Source organism: Canis lupus, chromosome 6 (assembly GCF_048164855.1).
Source record: "Canis lupus baileyi chromosome 6, mCanLup2.hap1, whole genome shotgun sequence".
In the NCBI taxonomy this organism is placed as follows: Eukaryota; Metazoa; Chordata; class Mammalia; order Carnivora; family Canidae; genus Canis; species Canis lupus.
In genome coordinates this window covers 8,786,660-8,811,018 of record NC_132843.1, presented here as the reverse complement: position 1 = coordinate 8,811,018, position 24,359 = coordinate 8,786,660, and the positions used below count along the sequence as shown (strand labels likewise).

The 24,359-nt window shown below is 34.9% G+C and overlaps 1 protein-coding gene across 15 annotated transcripts in view; it reads right to left on the bottom strand.

Annotated features, from left to right (window-relative positions):
* L3MBTL4 (L3MBTL histone methyl-lysine binding protein 4) overlaps nt 1-24,359 on the bottom strand; it is a 492,268-nt gene that overhangs the window by 268,256 nt on the left and 199,653 nt on the right. For all 15 annotated transcript variants that reach the window (XM_072828786.1, XM_072828800.1, XM_072828792.1 and 12 more), the window contains 4 exons: nt 23,504-23,639; nt 21,651-21,742; nt 20,058-20,212; nt 18,872-18,948 (listed from right to left, as the gene is read on the bottom strand). In XM_072828786.1, coding sequence (XP_072684887.1) covers nt 18,872-18,948; nt 20,058-20,212; nt 21,651-21,742; nt 23,504-23,639 — 460 coding nt within the window. The remainder of the gene's footprint in view (nt 1-18,871; nt 18,949-20,057; nt 20,213-21,650; nt 21,743-23,503; nt 23,640-24,359) is intronic.

Genomic DNA, 24,359 nt, shown 5'->3' with positions numbered 1-24,359 from the left:
AAGCAAAAGTACGTGGAATTGCATCAAGCTAAAAAAATAAAAAGCTTCTGCATAGCAAAGGCAGCCATCAACAAGATGAGAAGGCAACCTACTGAATGAGAGAAATATTTGTAAATCATATATCTGATAAGGGGTTAATAACTAAAATTACTTAGAGAACTCATACAACTCAATAAGAAAAAAAAATCTGATTTAAAAATGAATAGAGGATGTGAATAGACATTTTTCCAAAGAAGACATATAGATGGCCTACAAACACATGAAAAAGTGTTTAACATCACTCATCATCAGGAAAATGCAAATCACAGCCACAAGAAGATGCACCTCACACCTTTCAGAATGGCTATTATAGAAAGAACAAGACATAACTGTTAAAGAGGATGTTGAGAAAAGGAAACACTTGTGCCCTGTTGTAGGGATGTAAACTGGTGAAGCTGCTATGGAAAACATATGGAGTTTCCTCAAAAAATGAAAACTAGAATTACCATATGATCCAGCAATTCCACTTCTAGGTATCTATCTGAAAGAAACAAAAACACTAAATTGAAAGGATGTATGTGACCCCACATTCATTGCAGGGTTATCTATAGAAGTCAAGATACAGAAGATATCTTATCGTCCATAAATATATAAATGGACGGAGAAAATGGGATATTATTCAGTCACAAAAAGGGAAATGCTGCCATTTGCAACAACATGGGTGAACCTTGAAGAAATTATATGCTAAGTGAAATAAGTCAGTAAGATTATCTCACATGTGGAATCTAAAAACAAATACAAAAAAACATGTTCTTGAGGAACAGTGAGGTAAACGTCAAAAGTAACAGGTTTGCACCTGGATTAAAAAAATCTGGGGTACAGAGAAGAATGCTGTTTTTCATTTACAGAACTTATAATACAACTACATACGTGAATTGTTTTCTTATTTTTTTACTGTGGTAAAATACACATAACAAAATATACCAACTTAATGATTTTTTTTAAGTACAGTTCAGTGATACTAAATATATACATAATGTTACATAATGATCACCATCATCCATGTCCACAACTCCTTTCATCTGATGAAACTGAAACTCTATCTCCACTAAACAACTCCTCATCCCTTCTCCCCAAAACTCTGGGCAACCATCACTCTTTTTCTCTCTGATTCTATTTTAAATATCCTAAATAAGTGGAATCATCCAGTATTTGTCTTTTGTGATTACTTTATTTCACTAAGCATAATGTCCTCAAGGTTCATGCATGTTGTACCAGATGTCAGAATTTCCTTCCTTTAAGGCTTACTAATATTCTATTGTATGCATATGCCACATTTTCCTTACCCATTCATCTGTTCATGGACACTTGGGTTGCTTCCACATTTTGACTATTGTCAATAATGCTGCTATATTGGTGTACCCTGCTTTCAAATCTCTGGGGTATATACCAAGAAGTGCAAACACTAGATCATATGGTAATTATGTTTTTAATTTTTTGAGGAACTGTCATACTATTTTCCACAGCAGGTATACTATTTTACATTCCCACCAACAGTGATCAAGGGTTCCAAGTTCTACACATTCTTGCCAGCTCTTCTGATTTTCTAATTTTTTTAATAGTAGCCACCCCAGTGGATATGAAGTGGTATCTCAATGTGGTTTTAATTTGCATTTCCCCAATAATTAATGATGGTGTGCATCTTTTCATGTGCATAATGACCATTCGCTATCTTTTTTTTTAATCTTGTTTTTTAAAAGATTTTATTTATTCATGAGAGACACAGAGAGAGAGAGAGAGAGAGAGAGAAACAGAGAGACAGAGAGACAGAGAGACAGAGACACAGGCAGAGGGAGAAGCAGGCTCCATGCAGGGAGCCCAATGTGGGACTCAATCTCGGAGCTCCAGGATCACGCCCTGGGCCTAACGCAGGTGCTAATCCGCTGAACCACCGAGGCATCCCTCATTATCTTTTTTAGAGAAATGTTTAACCAAAAGTCCTTTACTCATATTTATTTGGGTTGCTTTTATTATTGTTGAATTTTAGGAGTTCTCTATATATTCTGGATAATTCCTTAACAGATGTATGATTTGCAAGTATTTCTCCCATCCTGAGGTTGCTTTTTCAATCTTTTGATAGTGTTCTTTGATACACAGGAGTTTTTAATCTTCATGAGATCCAATTTATCTATATTTTCTTTTGTTTTCTGTCTCTTTGGTGTCGTATCCAAGAAATGACTGCTGAATTCAATGTTGTGAAACTTTTGCCCTATTTTTAAGATTACTATGGTTTTAGCCCTTATGTTTAGCTCATCAATTCATTTTTATTTAATTTTTGTATATAAGTCAGAGTTCAACTTCATTCCTTTGCATGGGTTAAACAACTTTCCCAGCAGAATTTGCTGAAGACAATATTCTTTCTCCTTTGAATGGTCTTGGCACTTTTGTTGAAAAATCATTTGACCCTCTATGTTAGTGTTTATTTCTGGGCTCTCCAGTTCATTGGTCTGTATGTGTACATTTAAGCCATTATCACACTGTTTTAATTACTATAGCTTTGTAAATATGTTTATGTATATGTAATATGTTTGAAATAAGAAACTGTGAGTCTTCTAACTCTGTTCCTTTACACAACTCTTTTAGCTATTCAGCGTCCTTTAATATTTCACATAAATCATAGGGCTGATTTTTCTATTTCTGCAAAAAAGCATCTTTGGGACTTTGAGAGGGACTGCATTAAACTGTAGGTCACCTTGGGTAATACAGACATCTTAATAATATTAAGTATTCCAATCCATAAACATGGGATGTCTTTCCATTTATTTATGTCTTCTTAAATTTTCTTCAGCAGTGTTTTGTACTTTTCATTGAACAATTCTTTCACCACCTTAGTTCAATTCCTAACATTTTATTCTTTTCAATGCTATTGTAAATGGAATTGTTTTTAATATCCTTTTCAGATAGTTCATTGTTAGTGTACCGAAATGCAATTGATTTTTGAGTCTTGATTTTGTATCCTGTTACTTTGCTTAATTAATTCATGTACTAATTTTAAGGGGTGTGTGTGTGTATGTGTGTAATTTTTCGGGTTTTCTACAAATAAGATCATCATATCATCTGTGAACAGAGATAATTCTACTCATTTGCTTCCAATTCAGATATCTTTTATTACTTTTTCTTGCCTAATTATTGTGGGTAGGACTTTCAGTTCTATGTTGGAAAAAAGTGGCAAAATCAGGCATCTTTGCTGTTCTCTTGATCTTAGAAGAGAAGCTTTCAGTCTTTCACTACTAAGTGTAATGATTCCTGTGGTTATTTCATATATGGCTTTTATTATATTGAGTTTGTTTCCTTTTGTTCCTAAGCTATTGAAATTTTTTTCATGAAAGGATATTTAATCTTATCACATGCTTTTTCATCAACTGATATGATTATGTCAGTTTTTGTCCTTCATTCTGTTAATTCAGTGTATTGCATTGATCAGTTTTAATATGTTCAATCATCCTTGCATTCCAGAAGTCAATCCCACTTGGTCGTGGCATATAATCCTTTTAATATGATGCTGAATTCAGTTTCCTAGTATTTTGTTGAGGATTTTTGTATCCGTGTTCATAAGAGATCCTGGTGTACAGTTTTCTTTTCTGGTACTGTCTTTTTCTGGTTGTTGTAACAGGGTAATACTAGGCAAATAAAATGAGTTAGGAAGGGTTCCCTCCTTGTCAATTTTATTGGGAAAGTTTGAGAAGGACTGGCATTAGTTATTCTCTAAATGTCTGGTAGAATTCACTGGTGAAGCCATCAAGTCCAAGGCTTTTCTTTGTTGGGATATTTCTGAATGCTAATTTAACCTTCTATGAGTTATTTTATTTAAAATGTTTTTTAAAGTGATTTACTGCCTATTTTTATGTACCTGAACCTGTGGATAAATTGTGAGCAAAAAAAAAAAAAAAAGTCCTTCGTAATACAACATTTAGAGAAAATTTGTACCTGTATTTTGAGAGATCTAGAGTCTTGTTCCATTTTTTTTTCATGTCTGAATTTTCTAATATTGTTGTTGGAAGGAAAACACTTTGTGGAGGGTAATCTGGAAATATTTATCAAATGCTTAAAAATTGTTTCCATCCTCTATAATCCACTAATTCCACTTACAACAAGAAAGTAGTAACAAACATATATAACTATTTCTTTAAAAGAATGTTTTCCATTGTTATTTAAGAACTAGAAAAAGTTGGGCAGCCTGGGTGGCTCAGCGGTTTAGCGTCCCACCTTCAGCCCAGGGTGTGATCCTGGAGTCCCGGGATCCAGTCCCACACTGGGCTCCCTGCACGGAGCCTGCTTCTCCCTCTGCCTGGGTCTCTGCTTCTCTCTGTGTCTCTCATGAATAAATAAATAAAATCTTAAAAAAAAAAAAAGAACTAGAAAAAAGTTAAAAAAAAAAGAACTAGAAAAAGTTAATGTCCGATACAAGAGAAAAACCAAAATAAACCATGGTATCTATTATAATAGATAATTATACACATTAATAGCCAGGTTCAAAGACTATTTAAAAAAGAGTAAATTTGTTCAAATTATATTTGCAAGAGAGAAAATGGCTATGAAAGCAGCATGAAAAATAAGATTACAATTCTACTTTTTAAGTTACATATATAGTCAAATAAAAAGACAAAATGATTGAAAAAATAATAGAATTATAATGGTAAGCTCTAGTGAGAGGTGAGATTAATTTTTTTGATTTATTCATTATTACATTTCAAATTTTACACATTTCCTTCACTTTTATAAAACGAAAAATGTAAGTAACATTTGTTTTATTTATTTATTTTTGTAACATTTGTTTTAAATAAGTTTGACTTGTAAGTCCACAGCTTCACTTCACTGGTGATTATTGGTAAAATAAACTTGGATTTATAAAGAGTATTGAGCACTCTTTACAGACGATACAATACTATCCCTTTATAGTGTACCTGTAGAATAGTGTATAGGGAATTTGTTTTCCATGAAAGACTTGGGGGAAATGATGATATGATTTGTAATCAAGTTAGAGAATGAGAGAGAGGATCATGATATCATATGCTACAGTGGCAGGATTACCCATTGATGGAACCATGGCGATGTCTAATGGGACGTCTGGTAGGAGAATTGTCTACCAGACATAGACACAATAGACATAGACACAATAGACGCATAGACACAATAACTTAAAATGACACATTTTATCAGATGGCCACAAAAATTGTCCCATAGTTGGTAAAATATGCAAGTGTAGTTTTTTCTGCTCTCAGTGGCTTTTTGGTGCCACATTAAAATGTATTTACCATAGAACATGATATTTACAAGAAAAAAAGAGCTTTGCAAAGTCAGGAACCAGCCCATCAATTCAGAGACTTCCAGACCATAAAAAACTCTGAATAAAGAGCTCATTTGTATCTTCTCATTCAGTCACTTGCTGAATCAGGAATGCAGAAATCCCAGAGTCTCTTACATCTTCCCAGCCCCTACTCTTTATTTGCACATACAATGAATCTCCTTAATGGTCTTCCTTTAATCTGGCCTACTATTGCCAAATAAATGCTTAAATATAGTTATACCACAGATATGACTAGAAATTCCTCATTCTGCTTTTTTAAAGATCCTTCATAAAATGGCCTCAATATACCCATCCTACTAATTCTTCATTAATATTTCAAAACCGAAGAGAAATCTATTTCAGAGGCTTGTCCTCCAGAACTGTAAGATAATATTTTGTGTTGTTTTAAGCCACTAAGTTGTGGTCATTTGTTATGGAACAGTACACCATCATATCATTTTCACCATGAGGCACTTCTTTCTCTTTCTGGCCTCATGTTATTTTTTTGACTAATCTCCTTGTTATCATTTATAACAGTTATTTATAAATTCATATTATTTATAAAATGACAGTAGGCTGTCAGCCCCCTAGGATCAAGGAAGGCTGCTTACTGACCCTTCTACCTCACCCTCCCCAGCCAAGGGCCTGTATAATGTAGTAGCAGATGAAAGCACAGTGAATAAAAGAGGAATCCACAATTCCAATTACAATAAATAAATAAATAAATAAATAAATAAATAAATAAGTCAGTCAGTCACAGGGCAGCATAAGTCAACTAATAAATGTAGAGGAAATAATGAAATCAGAAAATCATCATTTGGCAAATATCATATTACTAATTCATCTAATGAACATCAAAAGATGCTAAAAATCAGTGAGTGAAAGATGAGAAATAGAATAATCACATAATCTCAAAGTTACTCCTCATAAGTATATATTAATTACAAAAGGAAAAAGTAATTTTGCAGTAGAGAAATGGCACACACCATTTCAATCAAGTGATCAAAGTTAACACTAACAGGAAAGGGACAGCACCACCAGAGGGGATGCACTGCTTCTGAAATATTCCTCCCCTGGTGCATAATTCATCTACTCCTGAGGAAACATCAGACAAACCCAAAGTGAGTAGCACATGACAAAAGAAATAACTGGCCTGTACTCTTCAAAAGTGTCAAGCTGATTAAAGTCAAAGCAAGATGAAGAACTGCTGCAGATTAAAGAACACTAGAGAGGCAGGACAAGTAAACACATGTGATCCTGGATTAAATCTGTGCATGTGTGCTTCACAGAGAATATTACTGGGTGACTGACAAAATCTTCATTCTGACAACTTAATCTCAAATGGTCTGGCAAGGAGTCTATTTTTGCTGTTGTGACTTCTGAATCTTAAAATTATTTCCGATTTTAAATAAAATAGGAACATTTACAAGACCGATCACACATCATTCTGAGCCTAATGTTCTTAATCATGTCTCACCTCCACATCCCTCTCCCCCTTCCCTACCCTGCAGCCCAGCATGTGACTCATATGCCCATAATTTGAAGTTGCCAGGAACTTCCTTTTTTAAAGAGATGCATATTGTTAGCATGGATACAGAGAAATTGAAGCCCTCACACACCCATGGGAATGTAAAATCCTGGTAAAGATCCTGTAAATTAAATGTAGAATTGCTATATGACCCAGCAACTCCACTCCTACGTATATGCCCACGAGAACTGGAAACCTTCATGTGAAAACTCTCACACAAATGTTCACAGCAATATTATCCAAAATAGCCAAAATGTGGTAACAACCCAAATCCCCATTAACTGATAAATGGATACACAAATTGTGGTTTATAATATATATAATATATATATAATATTTCACCTATATAATGAAATAATATTTGTAATTAAAAAGAAGTGATGTGCTGATCCATGCTACAACACAGATGAACTCTAACATTATGCTAAGTGAAGAAGCTAGACCTGAAAGGCCATGTTATATAATTTAACTTACATGAACTATTCAGAATAGGCAAATCTCTAAGACAGAAGGTAGATTAATGGTTATCAAGGGCTGAATGGAATGGAGGGTTGGGGCATAACTGCTAAATGGTTCAGGATTTCTTTTTTAAGTGATAGAAACATTCTAAAATTGAATGCAGTGATGGTCACACAATTCTTGTAAATATTTTTTAAAACCATCAATTGTACACTATAAATGGATGAGTTGTATAGTGTGTGAATTATACCTTAATAGTGTTTTAGAGAAACAGATCCCTTCCTTCATCATGTTTTATACTTATTTAAATCTTCCCATTCAATAAGGACAGAAGTCACCATGGAAAATGTTCATTGAATTAAATCTGAGTTTGGTTTCAGAGTGGGCTTCAAATGTGAACAGCAGTGTGCATTTGGAGAGGCACTATATCCAGGACTGTCATCCTTCCTGGAGGAAATGGTCCGGCTAGGAATCAGAGGAGCTCTGACAGCCACCATCTTTCTGCAGGGTTTCCTGTCTACCGGCCCAAATTAAGCAGGAGGCCAGCTGGTGTGGAGGCTCCTGTCCTGGTTTGCAAAACAGATTTTCACACAGGTCATCATACTGTTGAGAAAACAGTCTTCACGATACCGTTTTGACTGGTGACCAAACCACACCAAGCAATGTAAGTATTAGGAATTTCATATACATTACAAAGCAATCAGAGTTACTTTTAAAACAGCAATACCATTCAAAAGAACTGGAAAAGCAAAAAAAATATAACATTCCACTGCTATTCTATTTAATATTCTTTAATGGACAGATCTTATTTTTAACTGTACAGACCCAGCCATACCATGAACTACCCAAAGCTATGCTACTAAGGGATTTTACTTCAAAAAAAGGATGAGACTTGCCCCTATTTATCAGGAGGTGATTCTTAACAGGACATTGCCTGCTCATCACCAAGTGAAGCTTAAGAGCTCACTGTAAGACCCAACAATCTTCCTGGAAAGAAGCTTCTCTCCTTCAATTGCTAAAGGGTCTGCCTAAAAACTTTTTGTCACTTTCTAACTTCAACTAAAACTCCAGCAGATTGCAACTTTTGAAGGAATAGAAGCACATATTTTTTGGTCTTCTCTAGGACCAAAAGACACCAAATAGAATATGTAACACCTTATATTAAATTTACATCACTGAAAAGTACCTTCACATTTTATACTTCACACATTTCAAAAACTGGCCTTTCCCCCCCTCTTTTTCTCTCTGAAAAGGCTCTTTTATCTGGAATCTATGAGAATCTGAGTATACACCAGGGGCAACCATACAGATCAGCACACACTGTTCTGCTTTCAAGCACACTAATCATTCTCAGATGTACAATTACACACACACATGAAAGCTATAACAAATATAGAAAATACATTTTCTTCTGACAACAATGTAATTACAGCCATAAAATAAAATTCTATAGGATTAAATGATGCTTAAAATGTAAATTCACTTAAAGGACAATGACTACAGCTAACAACACAGCTCGTTAGCTAAATTACTAACAGAAACAAATCATTCATACAAACAATGTTAATTTCTTTTTGTCTTTTACTATGTTAAAACCCTAAAAGTACTTGTGTGAATATAAAATACATATGACATATATTACCTGTATTTCTAGCATCCTAGCCCCCGTCTTGTCACAGCAGAAGGAATATCTGAAGATTATGTGTTGGTTGGTTTTTCTTTTAAAATCTCATGTCCAAATTCCCATTTGTGGACCACCTGAGTACACAGCATTCTATTATCCTGCCTCAGGGATGCTTTTATTAACCATAGTTTCAAACTTTTCCTCTTTTATGCAGTTAATAGAGACCTAACATCTTTGGTCACATGCTTTCACAGAAACCTACAAGCCAGCATAATCCTATAACTCATCACAAGCTTTAAGCCATTTCTTTACTTCTAAGCTTTAAACTACTTTCATCCAATTTTTGCTCACTTTTCCTCTGCATATATTTTCATTATACGCCACTCTCTTATTAATACTTTGATCAAATGGCTGGTCTACTTGAATTTTTATTCTACATATCATCACATCAAATGGGAAGCTTCCTGTGGTCCAATGTGGCCCTGTGATCATGAAGGGTCAACCCCCTCCAACACCATAAGAAGAAACCCTTTATGTCTCTCCTAAAGACAAGCAATCATACTGTGGATGAACACTTTAAATAACTAAACACCTGACTTATCATTTATCCTGTTTTGCCTTTGCACTGTTAGAAGCCTTAGATAGACTACTAGGAATAAAAATATTTTAAAAGAGTACATGAGATTTATCCTAGAAATACAAAACTGGTTATATAAATATAACAACACTGTATTAATAGAATAAGGAACTGGTTATATAAATATACTAACACCATATTAAGATCATAAAGAACTCCTCTTCCATGATAAAACAAACCAGAAACGTAAAGGAACTTCCTCAGTCTGATAAAGGGCATCTACAAAAACCAGCAGCAAACACCACAGTTCATGTGAAAAGACTGAGCATTCTCCTAACATTAGGAACAAGAAAAAGATGTCTGAGCTTGCCACTACTATTCAACAAAGCCCTAGAAGGTCTAGCCAGAGGATTTAAGAAAGCAATAAAAGACAATCAAAATGGAAAGGAAGAAGTAAAATTTTCTCTACTTGGAGATGATGTAATTTTGCATATAGAAAAACCTAAGGAATACACACACACACACACACACACACACACACACACACACAATATTAGAGCTAATAAATCCAGCAAGGTTCAGAATATAAAGTCATTGTACAAAAATCAATCCTATTTCCATACAACAGCAATGAATAATCTAAAGATGAAATTAAGAAAAAAAAATCCCATTTACAATAGCATAAAAATGAAAAGACCAGGAAAAGACATGGCAAGAAAAAAAATACCAATACCCCTTCTGAATATCAATACAAAAATCCTCAGCAAAACAGTAACAAACTGAACTCAACAGCACATTGAAAGGATTATTCACCAAGAAAGTATGAGGGAAAAACCCTCCCACCTAAGCATTTCAATAGATACAAAAAAAGCATTAGACAAAATTCAATATTCTTTCATGATAAAAATTCAAAACTAAGAGTAAAGGAAGTTTCTTAACATGATACAGGGCATTTATTAAAAATCTACAGGTAAAAAAATCAACGGATAACATCATGCATAATGGTGAGAGACTGAGATTTTTCTGACCTAAGATTAAGAAAAAGACAAGAATGCCCACTTTCACTACTATATTCAATGATGTACTGGAAATCCTAGCCAGAATGACTAGGCAAGGAACAAAATTCAAGGCATTCAAATTGGAAATTTTAATCTTTTGGGACTTTCCTCTTTTGACAGACTAAACAATTAAACGTAAGAAAATCCCACAGAATACACACACACACAAAAACTAGTAGAGTTGGGTCCCCGGGTGGTTCAGCGGTTTAGTGCCTGCTTTCTTTGGCCCAGGGTGTGATCCTGGAGTCCCGGGATCAAGTCCCACATTGGGCTCCCTGCATGAAGCCTGCTTCTCCCTCTGCCTGTGTCTCCCTCTCTCTCTCTCTCTCTCTCCCTGTCTCTCATGAATAAATAAAAATGTTAAAACAAAACAAAAAAAACCTAGTAGAGCTAATAATCTAATTAAGTTAAAGCTACAGGACATAAAATTAGTTCTGTTTCTCTATGCCAGAAATAATTCCAAAGGGAAATAAATAAAACAATTCCATTTACAATACATTCCAAAATAATAAAATACCTAGGAATAAATTTAACCAATAACATAAAAGATTTATACACTGAAAATGAAAACATACTATTGGTAGAAATTAAAGACCTTAAAAAAAGACAACCGATATATTCATGGATTGAAAAACTTACTACCATTGAGATCACAATACTCTCTAAAGCAATCTATATTCAATGCAACCCTTATTAAAATCCCAACAGTCATTTCTCTAGAAATGGGAAACCCAGTCCTCAAATTCATATAGAATTGTAAGGTGCCATAGATAGCCAAAACAATCTTGAAAAATAAAAACAAAGTTGGAGGATTCATATTCCAGATTTCAAAACTGACTACAAAGCCATAGTGATCAAAACAGTGTGATACATCCTAGATAATGCAATATTACAAGAAAAGGAAATTAAAGGTATAATAATTGGAAGGAAAAATATAAAACTTTGTTCACAGATGACATGAATATCTGCATAGAATACAAAAACACTGACAAAAAACATCCTGGAACCAATAAGTGATTGTAGCAAGGTTGCAGGATACAAGGTAAATATGTAAAAAGTCAACTGCTTTTCTGTGTAACAGCAATGATCAAGTGAAATTTGAAATAAAAAATATACCATTTACATTAGCATCCAAAATAATGAAATAGGTAGAAAATCTAACAAAATATGTATAAGGCCTAATTAGGAATGCTATTAAAATCTGTGGAATAAATCAAAGAACTAAATAAATGGGGAGATATTCCATGTTCGTGGATAGGAAGACTCAATTTTTATTAAGATGGCAGTTCTCAACTTTTCTATAGATTCAATGCAAGCATAGTGAAAATCCCAGCAAGTTACTTTGTGAATATTGACAGGTAGTCCAAGGTTTATATGGAGAGGCAAGAGAACCAGAATAGGACACAATACTGAAGAACAAAGCTGAAGAATTGAGATTATACAACTTTAAGACTTGCTATATAACTAGTATGCTTTATGTAATCAAGCTTGTATATAATCAAGACAGTATAGTATTGACAAAAGAATAGACAAATAACTCAACGTAACAGAACAGAGAGCCCAGAATAGACCCACATAAGTACAGCCAACCGATTTTTGGCAAGGAGCAAAGGCAATGCAAAGACAGTCAATGGAATGGAGCAAAGACTGTCTTTTCAACAAATGGTGCTGAAACAACCAGACATCCGCATGCAAAAAAATTAATCTAGACACAGATCTTACACCCTTCATGAAAGTTAACTCAAAATTGATCACAGATGTAAATGTGAAATGCAAAATAATGAAACTCCTAGAAGATAACACAAGAGAAAAGCTAGATGACCTTGGGTTTAGTGACGACTCTTTAACATGACACCAAAGGCATAATCCATGAAATAAATAATTGATAAACTGGACTTCATTAAAGTTAAAATCTCTGCTCTGCTAAAGACACTGTCAAGGGGATGAAAAGGCAAGTCACAGACTGGGAGAAAATATTTCAAAAAAAATATGATAAAAACTTGTTCAAAATATACAAAGAACTCTTTAAACTCAACAATAAGAAAAGAAACAACTTGACTAAAATACAGACTAAAGGCTTTAACAGACACCTTACCAAAGGAGATTTATAAATGGCAAATATGCACATGAAAAGATGCTCCACATCATAGGGAGCAATGCAAATTAAAAACAAGATACTAATACACACCTATTCAAATGGCTGAAACCCAAAACACTGAAACACCAAATGCTGGTGAGGATCTAGAGCAACAGGAATTCTCATAGAATGCTGGTGGAAATGTAAAGTATCACACTCACTTTGGAAGATAGTTTAGCAGTTTCTTACAAAACTAAACATTTTCTTATACAATTCAGCAGTACCATTGTTTGCTATTTATCCAAGGAGTTGAAAACATGTCCATACAAAAATCTGTGCCTGGATGTTTACAGCAGCTTTATTCATAATTGCACAAATTTTATTTAAAAAGATTGTATTTATTTATTCATGAGAGACACAGAGAGAGAGGCAGAGGAAGAAGCAGGCTCCCTGTGAGGAGTCCGATGCAGGACTCAATCCTGAGAACCTGGGATCATGAGCCAAAGGCAGACACTCAACCACTGAGCCACCCAGGTGCCCCAGCTGTCCAGACTTTGGAACAACCAAGATGGGCTTCAGTAGATGAACAGATAAGTAATCTAAGATACTAACCAGACAATGGAATATTATTCAGGACAAAAAAGAAGTGAGCTATCAAGCCACGATAAGACATGGAGGAACCTCAAATGCATATTCCTAAATTAAAAAAAAAAACAGCCTGAAAAGGCTACCTATCATATGGTTCCAACTATATGATGGTCTGGAAAAGGCCAAACTATGAAGGCAGTAAAAAGATCAGTGGTTACCAAAGGTTTGGGCAGTGAGAGAGATGACTAAGCAGAATATAGAAGATTTTTAGGGCAGTGAAAATATTCTGTGTGATACCAAAATGATAGCTACACACCATTATGCATTGGTCCAAACCCAGAGAATGCACAACACCAAAAGTGAACCCTGAGTAAACTATCTACTTTAGGGAGATAATGATGTGTCAATATAAGTTCATCAAACCTAACAAATGTACCACTGTGATGAGCAATGTTGATACTGGAGGTTGGCTGTGCATGTGTGAAGGCAGAGGGTACAAAGGATATCTCTGTACCTTCTTCTCAACTTTTCTGTGAACTTATTTTTTTTTAAATAAAGTAAAAAAAATCCAGGATGATGCTGACATAGGATAGATATACAAACCAATGGAATAGAATGAAGAGTCCAGAAATAAATCCAAACATCTATGGCCAACTGCTTTTCAACAATGGTGCCAAGACCATATGATGGGAAAATAGCTTCTTTAACAAATGGTACTGGTTAAACTAGATAACCAAATGCAAAAGAGTAAAAGTTGAACCACCATCTCACTTCATATACAAAAATTCAATCAATATGGATCAACAACTCAAATATAAAATGATATAGCTAAAACTGTAAAATCCATAGGAAAAACATAAGGGTAAACCCTCATGACCTCAAATTTGGCAAAGGACTCTTAAATTTAATACCAAACCACTAGCAACAAATGAAAAAATAGATAAGTTGGACTATCAAAATTAAAAACTATTTCACAGCAAGAAACATTAACAAGAATGTGAAAATACAATCTATAGGAGAAAACATTTGCAAATCGCTTATATGTTAGGTTTTCATAGTCAGAAGAATACATTAAAAAACCCTCACATGGATGCCTAGGTGGCACAGTTAGTTAGATATCTGACTCTGGGTTTCAGCTCTGGTCATGATCTCAGGGTCTTGGGATGGAGCCCCGTGTCCAGCTCCATACTCAATAAGGAATCTGCTTGAAACTCTCTCTCCTCTCCCTCTGCCCCTCCATCTTGTGCATGTGCTCTCACCCCCTCCAAATAAATGAATAAATCTCAAAAAAACTCACAATAATAATAATAATAATAATAATAATATAGTAAATGGACACAATATTTAAATAGTTTATAAATAAAGACAACACAATTTCTTTAAATAGACAAATAATTTCATATCTTCTTAAAAGATATGAAAATGGCCAAAGCCACGTGAACAAATGATCAACATCATTGGTCATTAGAGAAATATAAATCAAAACTACAATAAGTTATTACTTCACACCCAGTAGGGTGGTTTTAATCAAGAAAACAGAAAATAATGAGGTGGCAAGGTTGTTGAGAAATAATGATTGTCATATATTGCTGTGGGAATACAAAATGACACAGGTACTACAGAAAACAGTTGTCAATTCCTCAAAATGCTAAACATAGAATTATAATATGACCCAGCAATTCTACTCCTGGGTGTAAGAGAAGTGAAGACACAGGTCCATACAGAAAACTGAATACGAATGTTCACAAAAGTATTAGTTATAATAGCCAGAAGTACAAAGGTCCATACAAATGTCCATCAACAGATGAATGACCAAAAAAATCATAGCATATGTAAATACAATGGAAAAGTATTCAATCATAAAAAGGGATGAACTACTGATACATGCTACAACTTGAATGAACCTTGAAAACATTACACTAAATGAAAGAAGTCAGATACTAAAGGTCAAATATTACAGGATTTTTATATATAACATGTATAATATATCAAGATTAGGAAAATACACAGAAAGCAGAGTAGAAGTTACCAGGGGATGGGAGGCAGGGAGTGGAGAGTGTCTACTTAATAAGTACAAAATATTTTTACTGAGTGATGTAAAAGTTTGGCAATTATAGAGAGCTGGTGATTGCATAACATTCTGAATACACTACCACTAATTCATACACTTTAAAATGGTTAATTGTAGGTCATGTAAGTTTCACTTCAATTAAAAAAGAACAGAATACTTCTGAACAAATTTAATAAAGTGCAAGACTTGTAGATGAAAAAAAATTGAAAGAAAATTAAAGACTTATGTAAGTAGAAAGATGTCCCATGTTCACGAGCTAAAAATTTTAATATTTTTGAGGTGGCTACTCCTCAAATTGATCTACAGATCAATCCCTATCAAAATCCCCACTGACTTTTTTTGGACTGAAATTGGCAAGCTGAATCTAGAATTCATAGGGACATATTTGCAAGTGCCTCAGAATAACCAAAACAATCTTGAAAAAGAACATAAAATAGAGTTAAAGAACTCACAATTTCACAATATTTACTATGAAGCTACAGTAATCAAGATAGTGTGGTACTGGCATAAGGGCAGACATATAAAGGAATGGAATAGAATGGAGAATCCAGAAATAAATTCATCTATGTATAATCAACTGTTTTTTTTATATAATTCTGCTGATATCAATCAACGGGTAAAGAAGAATCTTTTATTACAAGTCTTTGTGGCCATAGACTAGGCAGTGCTTTCCTTACATATCAAAGCACAACAACAAAAGAGAAACACATAATTCAGACTTCATCAAAATTTAAAAATTTAAAAAGAATTTTAAATTTGCTTTAAAAGAAGCCAACAAGAAAGTGAAAAAGACAACAGTATCTAATATCCAAAGACAACTCAATAGAAGGACAAATAACCCAACTCAAAAATGGGCAAAAGATATGAACATATATTTCTTGAAAGAAGAAAATGATCAATAACCACAGAAAAAGATGTTCAACATCATTAGTCATTAGAGAAATGCAAATCAAAAACACAATGTGGTCTAACTTCACACCCACCAGGATGGTTGTAATCAAGACAATAATCACATGCTGGTGAGACCATGGAGAAACTGGAATTCTCATTCATTGCCAGCGGGAATGTACCTTGTTCGGCTCCTTTGGAAAAGTTTTTGAATTCCTCAAATACAGTCTAACCTAACAATTCCACTTCTATAATTATATCCAAAAGAAATGAAAACATATCACTCAAAAGCTTGTACAAGAAAGCAGCTTTATTCATAATAGTCAAAAGTGAAAAAAAGGCCCATCAGCTAATGAATGCATAAGCAAAATGTGGCATATACATACACTGAATAATATTTGTAAACAAAAGGAGTGATGTACTGAGACATGCCACAACATGAACCCTGAAAACATTATACTAATAATGAAAGAAGCCAAGACACAACAGCCACATATGGTATGATTCTATGTATGTCCAAAACAGTCAAATCCATAGAGATATAAAATAGAGTGGTTGCCTAGAGAATGAAAAGTGACTGAGTAGAGGAGGCTAGTCTTTTGAGGGTGATCAAAATCTCTGGCAATAGATAGAGGTGATGGTTGTACCACCTTGTAAATATACTAAAAACCACTGAAATATACGTAAAAAGGGTGAAATTTATAATAAGTGAATTATATCTTGATAGAAAAAAAAGTCAGTAAAGAATTTCCTGCAGAGAAACAAGTGTTGTATGAATTTGGGCTTCTAGGAGGGCAGGATTTTAATGTACAAAAACACTCTGTAATGTATAAAAGGAATACTAACAAGTAGATGAGCTTTAAGAGGTAGCTGAACTGGAAGATTCTAATTCAGACATTATAATCAGGACAAAATCTCCTCAGAATTTTAAACCTACATCTTAGGGAAGAAAACGTGACCCTGAAGTGAAGACTTTGTATCACTAAATTAGTCTTTGACTACAACTCTTAATCAAATCTCAGCATGGTGACAAATTGTCAGCATTTCCCCATGTATGCAATGGGGAAAATGATAAACCTGGATTGAGTTCCCTTGGTCCTTTATTGACTTGATGAGCTACAACAGTCCCCTACTCCCATCAAGCAGGGTATTAAAGCCTTGGCCTTATCTGGGGCATGGGAGCTTTGCTTCCTCCCTCCTCAGTTCATGGTAATGATGGAAAGATTCTGGACACACATTTCTTAAAGCACTGCAGAATCTGTTTCCAGGTGGACACAACCCCAAGAGACAAGGTGATGAACGTAACCACTGATTCTATCATGAAGTCTAGTGAGAATGAGCTGCAGAGAAGTTGCCCTACTACAGAAAAATGGGAAACAGAGTGTGCTGTACTTTCAGGCACACCAACTCAAACCACATATTATGAGATGTGACGAACATTTAACTTCATCTTGCAGAACATAATTCTAAAAGTTAGCTTTAGCTAGTTTTATAGAAAAACAGGACAAATAACTCTGAATCTGTCTACATGTCAAAATCAAATTTGAGAAGATGCTATATATTTTATAAAACTTTCCTAGACTAATTGGATAGTTTAAATAGGTTGTGGGTTTTTTTTAAGTTTGGTTTGTTGATTGTTCTGAATTTTTTAATTCTTTTCACTGAACTCACAAATTTGATGACAAGTCCTAATCACTTTTCTGTATTAGGAAAAAACATATAATACAGCAAAATTCCAGAATCATTCAAATCAAAACATGAAGCATATACTCCATTCTAGAATAGCATGTCACATACTCTATTTTTTAAAAATATTTATTTATTTATTTTATATAGAGAGTATGACGGGGAGGGGCAGATAGAGACGGAGAGAGAATCTCAAGTAGACTCCGCACTGGGTGAGAAGCCCCATGCAGGGCTTGATCCCAGCACCCTGAGAACGTGACCCACACCCAAACCAGGGGTCAGACCCCTAACCAACTGTGCCACGCAGGTGCCCCCATATTCTACATTTTTTCCTGTACATTTTTTTATTGAAAGAAATTGGTTTCTCCTAGAATATTTATTTTAAAAATGCTAAGCTTACACAGCTCGTATATCTAATTAATTTGGAAATTAGAAAACATAAATTTGACACAGAAAATCTCTAAATACTTAATATTTCTTTAATGAGAAAAAATATATATAACTAGAAAGAGTCCTTACTCTGGTGTTTATCAAGTTGGTTTGGTGAAGAGGTCTGGCAAGTCTGAAGACTTACGGTTAATTCTTACTCCTTAGATTTCTACATTTCTTCATTTAACTTCAAAGTTAAGAATATTTATTAATCTTATGATTCAATTAATAAATTAACTTAAGTGATATTTATGTACAAGGAAATAGCTAGTTTTAAATACCAATCTGCAGCAATGGTACGCAATTCACTGGATAAAAATTTTCATCAACCTTTTTGTTTTTAAATGGTTGCCTAATACGTCTTTATAAACCTAGTCCATTTTCATTGTGGGAAAGATGAGCAGATTTCAGGTTTGTGGGTTACTGGGTGATCAAAAGAATCATCCACAGTATTTTTATCATACACTTTGTATTAAAATGTGGTTTGCATAAACGAAAGTAAGAATAGCCAATGCCATTCACACATATCTTTGAGATGCCTTCAAAGATAACCCACTCACCTTGGGGTGCAATCAGAGTTCTTCCATTCTCCTGACACCAACCAACTGGCTGGACATAAGGGCTATTTACATCACACCTGCAAAACACAATTCTATTTCAGATCCTACACAACCTAATGCCAGAGAAAGAATCCAAGACTAATGACCATTCTTGATACTAAGACATAACTATATAGCTAAAATATTTTATGGCTATATAGAATTAGAAGTAGTTTTTAGTACTGTATTTTGTAAGCTAAGTGACCAAACTTCTCTTTTACATAACTTTCTTAAAATTTAAAAGAATTTTTAAAAATGTTGACTTAAAAAAAAAATAAAAAATAAATGAATAAAAAGTGTTGACTAGGACCTGAACTGCCAGTGACAGCCCCAAAGAGTGCACATTTTAATAAGCATCTCCCCCCCAACACACACTTGTTGCTAGCAGCAAGGGAGAAATTAATAGGCCAGTCCAAAGTGTAATATGAGAGACCAGATTCCAAATGCCTCCAATTTCTTCCTTCTCCTTTTCAAGGAACCCAGACCATTCTACCAAAGACACACAGAACAATTAAGCAATGCTCTGCTTCTTAGTTCAAAGAAGAAAACAGGGCCCCCCTCATGCATGTGAAGAACCACAGCCTTAGGCAAGACTTGGTGGTTATTCAGGATATACGGTGAAGAAATGCTACAAAAATTATTTTTGCCATTCCCTCTTCCGTATTTCAGTTTTTTTACCCAGAAAACATTTGGAACTCATGCAATGTTAGTTTAATGACATCGTGGCATACATTTTCTCTGCTCCCCACTGGCTTTCAAATAATTCACTCCATTCTCCCTGTGAATCTTCCCTTTCAAAAATATGACAGGCTGAGTTCAACATTTTTCAGGAAAAAAAAAACACTGCAAGTTCTTAACTTCCTTTTCATAGAAATGCTTCCCTTACAAACTAGACACAACATAGTGAAATGCCCTGAACTGGTGATATTATGAGGCCTCATTAGGTAACCTCTCATAGAGTGGAGAAGTTTCTCGGGCACTCTAATTCAGCAATTCATGTGGAAGAGAAGGTAATGAAAAGTTGGCCACTAAATTCCTGATGTTCATTACTCTAAGAACAGCAAGGACAGTGACAATACTGGAAGGAAAATAAATTCTTAACACCAAACATGAATACACGAAAATAAAACGCACATCAGTGTCTCACCAGTAATCGTAACTATCATCCCAATTGTCAAAATGCACTAGTAAGCGATCTTCAACAATATCTGCTATGGTTGCCACACACACCAAGGAAGGGTTCTTCCTGTCGATGGCCTCCAGCTTCATTCCAACCTGAAATTCTTTAGGCATTGGCCCATTCTAACACAGCACCAGAGGGAAGAGGCACAAAAAGAAACAGACACCAAATAGGACTGAGCCACTGTCAAAACTTCTATGTTTAGCATCAGAACAATGTACAGGGTATCAACATATACCCTCCAGAATGCAAATACTAGTAAAAATATTCCAACAGACTGTTAAGAAGTTAACATTCATAACAAAAACCCAGGAAACAGCTTTTACATTGTACTTTTCTCTTTTGTTGCATCAGTTTTGTTTCCCTCTTCCTCATCATCATTTTCCCTTTTCAGTTTTTAGAAGAAATTGTATTAATTTTAAAATATGACGTTTTACTGAATATGAGACTATTAAATAATATTCTCTACTCCCCATAGACGTGAACAGTTTCCAAATATCAGTATTTGGAAAAGTAGTAAAGATATGCTCTTTAACGCTGAAATTATCATTTACTTTGATGAGATCTGGAAACAGTGGCCTTCTCAACACATGCACTAATCCGTAAATAAACTTACACTTGAAAAAAATTCAAATGCCTTTTTTAGTATCACTACATATTTTTTCACAGTAAACAACAGTATGGACTATGATTTAAAGGAACATTAAAATAACAAAGCTCCATTTTGGTATGGTGTAGTTAGCCAGTCCTGGGAGTTAGAAAGTATACATACAGTATCTGGGGATTAGAAGACAATTTTTTTCTACCTCTTTACTATCTATACTGAACACTGCTTTTTGTTTTCTTTTAGCACATTTCATTTTTTAAAAGCAACTTCCCATTTCTATTACTCTCCTCCCTTGATACAATTCTATGAAACACACAGAGCAGTTGTATAACATTGATTTCAAGATCAGAGTCAGTCCTACAAAGGGACACACAGCCAGCAGGTGGCAGGGAGACAGTAGGCTTCCCTGCCCCCTTCCCTGGGGCCCAGAGCCAGAGGGAGCCAGAGGAGGCAGGGCTGCACTTTATTCTCATTCATTCCTGAATTGCTGGCAGATTGCTGGGGACAGAGACGGCATAACGAGGGTGGTCTACCCACATGCTCATAAGCCCTTTGAATCTGTATGAAATGTCATCCCCATTCAGATTACACGAAATTCCAACCAGGCTGGGTTTATTCAAAGTCTACGTGTGGTATCTACTGGTATCAAAACACCACAGCTAAGTTCAAACAAGTAACTCACTGGAAACAAAAAGAAAAAAACATTTCCAAAAGACATTTTAAATTTTAGCAGGATTTAAATATAAAGACTTCAACTCTCTGCATCTAATTAAAGTATTTAATTGTACATTTAAAGGGGGGGGGAGATACAGCTATAGGATAGTGGTAAAATGAGTGAGAAAAGGTCATAAGAAACTAACAATTCTGAAAAAATACAACAGAATATATAGTGAATTTTAAGAAATTTAAGCTTAAGCAGAAATCTGATTTATACTGAGGAAGAAAATACTTACAGAACTTCTGTTTCTGAATAATTTCTTGGGAGCATTCTGTAACTTGCAGGCCTTCAAGTAATCCATCCAAACAAATTTATCTTTTCTGTAACCTAAAAAAATGTATAGATTACTCAAAATACCCACATGATGTAACCATGTGCATATTAAATGTATTAGCCTTCTTCAGTCTTCTATCATAAATTCAATGTCCTTTAGCAGACCACAAATGATTTAAATAAAAATCCCTAAATAGTTTCAATGTTTTTTAACCTATGAAATTCAAAACTGTTGACATGATTTCCCATCATGTATATCATCATCTACAAATATTTCAAATTCATTGAGATATGGAATTGGCTCTCTGGTGGCCTGACGGGCATCTCATCTCTTAGTAAGGCTTTCTAAAATGGTCAAAGGGAAGAGACAAAAGTTCATGAGTTCATCATCACTCCTGAAGAAGCCATGTCACAGAACATCAGAGGTCCTGATGATGCAACAATCCAGGGTGCCAAGGCACTTGGGAAAATTACAGAAATACCTTCACAATCCTAAGACCTCCAGCTATCTACTGCTTATCTTTGTGAGTTTCCCATATTTTACTGGTCCTCCGCTCCATGTGCCCTGAAGTGGCTCACATGGTGCTGGCCCAAACAAGAGGGGCTCAATAAATATTTTCTGGTTGGGTATTCCACAGAATAAAAGTCAGAGTCCTTGCACAGCCTCCAAGGCCAAGGCTACATCTCTAACTTCATCTCTGATCTTTTCCCCTTGCTCCTCTGCCCTAGCCTCGTTCATCTCCTTGAGATTCCTCAGCATGGCCAGAGGCTCCAGCCCCAGGACATTTACTCTTGCTTTTCTCTCTGACAGTCCTGTGAGCCAGGGCTCTTGCTGACTTCCCTCACTCCATCTACCTATCTGCAGGACATCACGTTCTCGTGCCCTTCCTCAGCATGCTCTCTGTCCCCTAGCCCTGTCACTGCTTGACACCATGGCTTACCTTTGTCTATTATTCCTCTCCCCTCTGGAATGAAAACCCCATGAAGACAGAGATGGTATATCTATTCACAGCTCTATCCCTGGTGCCTGTACACAGCAAGGGTGCCATAAATACCTACTACATGAATGAGCTGTGAGCAGCTTTCATGAAATCCGGCAATTTTAAGGAATCTGCCACTGATCTCAGAAACAGACCCCTGAACGACACTCTGACTTGGTGAATAAAATGATTATGGACTGACTCCAGAAGCACCACAGTCATGAGATACTCAAACATCCATGCAGGAGGCAGTACAGAAGTCTGCTGTACAAGCGAATGGACCCACGGGCATCTCAACTGATCAAATTCTCACCTCACCAGCACATAGCAAATAAAAAAGGCTTCAGGGACATCTACCAGTCCCAGGTTCCACTAGCACACAACAAGAGACAAAGATGGGATTTTTGATTCCCATCAAAAGTAAGCAGAGAGTGAAATCCTCCTCTGTTTCAGTTTCCTATTTTCCATGATTTGTTTGAAACAAACGAATCAAGTTTCCTCACTGTACAGCATCAGTGACTAAGTGAAATAGCTCATTTCAACCATGATGTAAATAAAATAGCTTTCTTCATTCCTTATAAGATTTAATAAACTTTATGTTGTCTTAAGATTTTATTTCTGCCATACATACCTTATCGGTATATTTGACCTAAGCAGTCATAGATGCTTTTCTTTTAAAGACAATCACTTATCTTTAAAAATAGTATCCCTATAGTCTTACTGCTTTTTGTGGATTACACTTTCATTTTGAAAATTAATTCATTCCAAGATCTCTTGTTAGTATTTCATCAAGTGTTTTTAAAATAAAACCAACTCTCTTTCCATCCTGGCTTACCCTTAGGGATATGCAATTCATGTTTGGTCTTCTCACACCACCCTATTGGATGAATGTCAGGGGAACCAGCATTGGTCCAAAAATCATAGCAGCTTAAATAACCATCAAAGTGAAGTCTGAGGCGGTAACCACACACCTGTAAAATGGAATGTTTGCAATCCTTCATTAAATGTCATGCATTTGAAGCATACACAAAATTAAGAGAATATTCATATAGTCTGTCAGTGCCATAAACATATATGAACCAACCCTTCCATCCAAATGTGCTTGTATCAAAAAAAAAAAACAGATTTAGAGATGACATCTGAATAAAACAAAATGCTGACAGACACTGTTTTAAGTATTGAGAATGTTTTCTGTAAAGAAAACTATTCTTTTACTCAGTCTAGAAATCTGAGGTCAATATATGTCTCCATCTGTTGAAGGGTTTATTTGTTCAATCATTCCTGTCAAATACTGCTGTTGGAAACTCCTGCTGTCCCATGACAGTATAAGTTGTAGTACAGAGCAAAACCAAAATGGGCATGGCTTCACTTCAATTCTAATATATGGATCCAGCATACTCAATAAAGGAAACAATAAAACAGTGTGGAATACATCCCTTAAGACATGCTATACAAGTTTAATAGCTATAATCAATCAGTAAGTTAAGTGAATAGTATTTATTATGAGATCTGATTAAAATATAGAGGTGTTTCATCATTTTAATAATATAAGATGTTTAGTAAATATTACATTTTATAAGCCATTTATTTTCATCAATGGCTCCTCATTCTATATAATTTTCATAAAGTTCTTATATTTATATAAATAAATAACACATGTGCATGAATATTTTTCATATACATTTCTCATT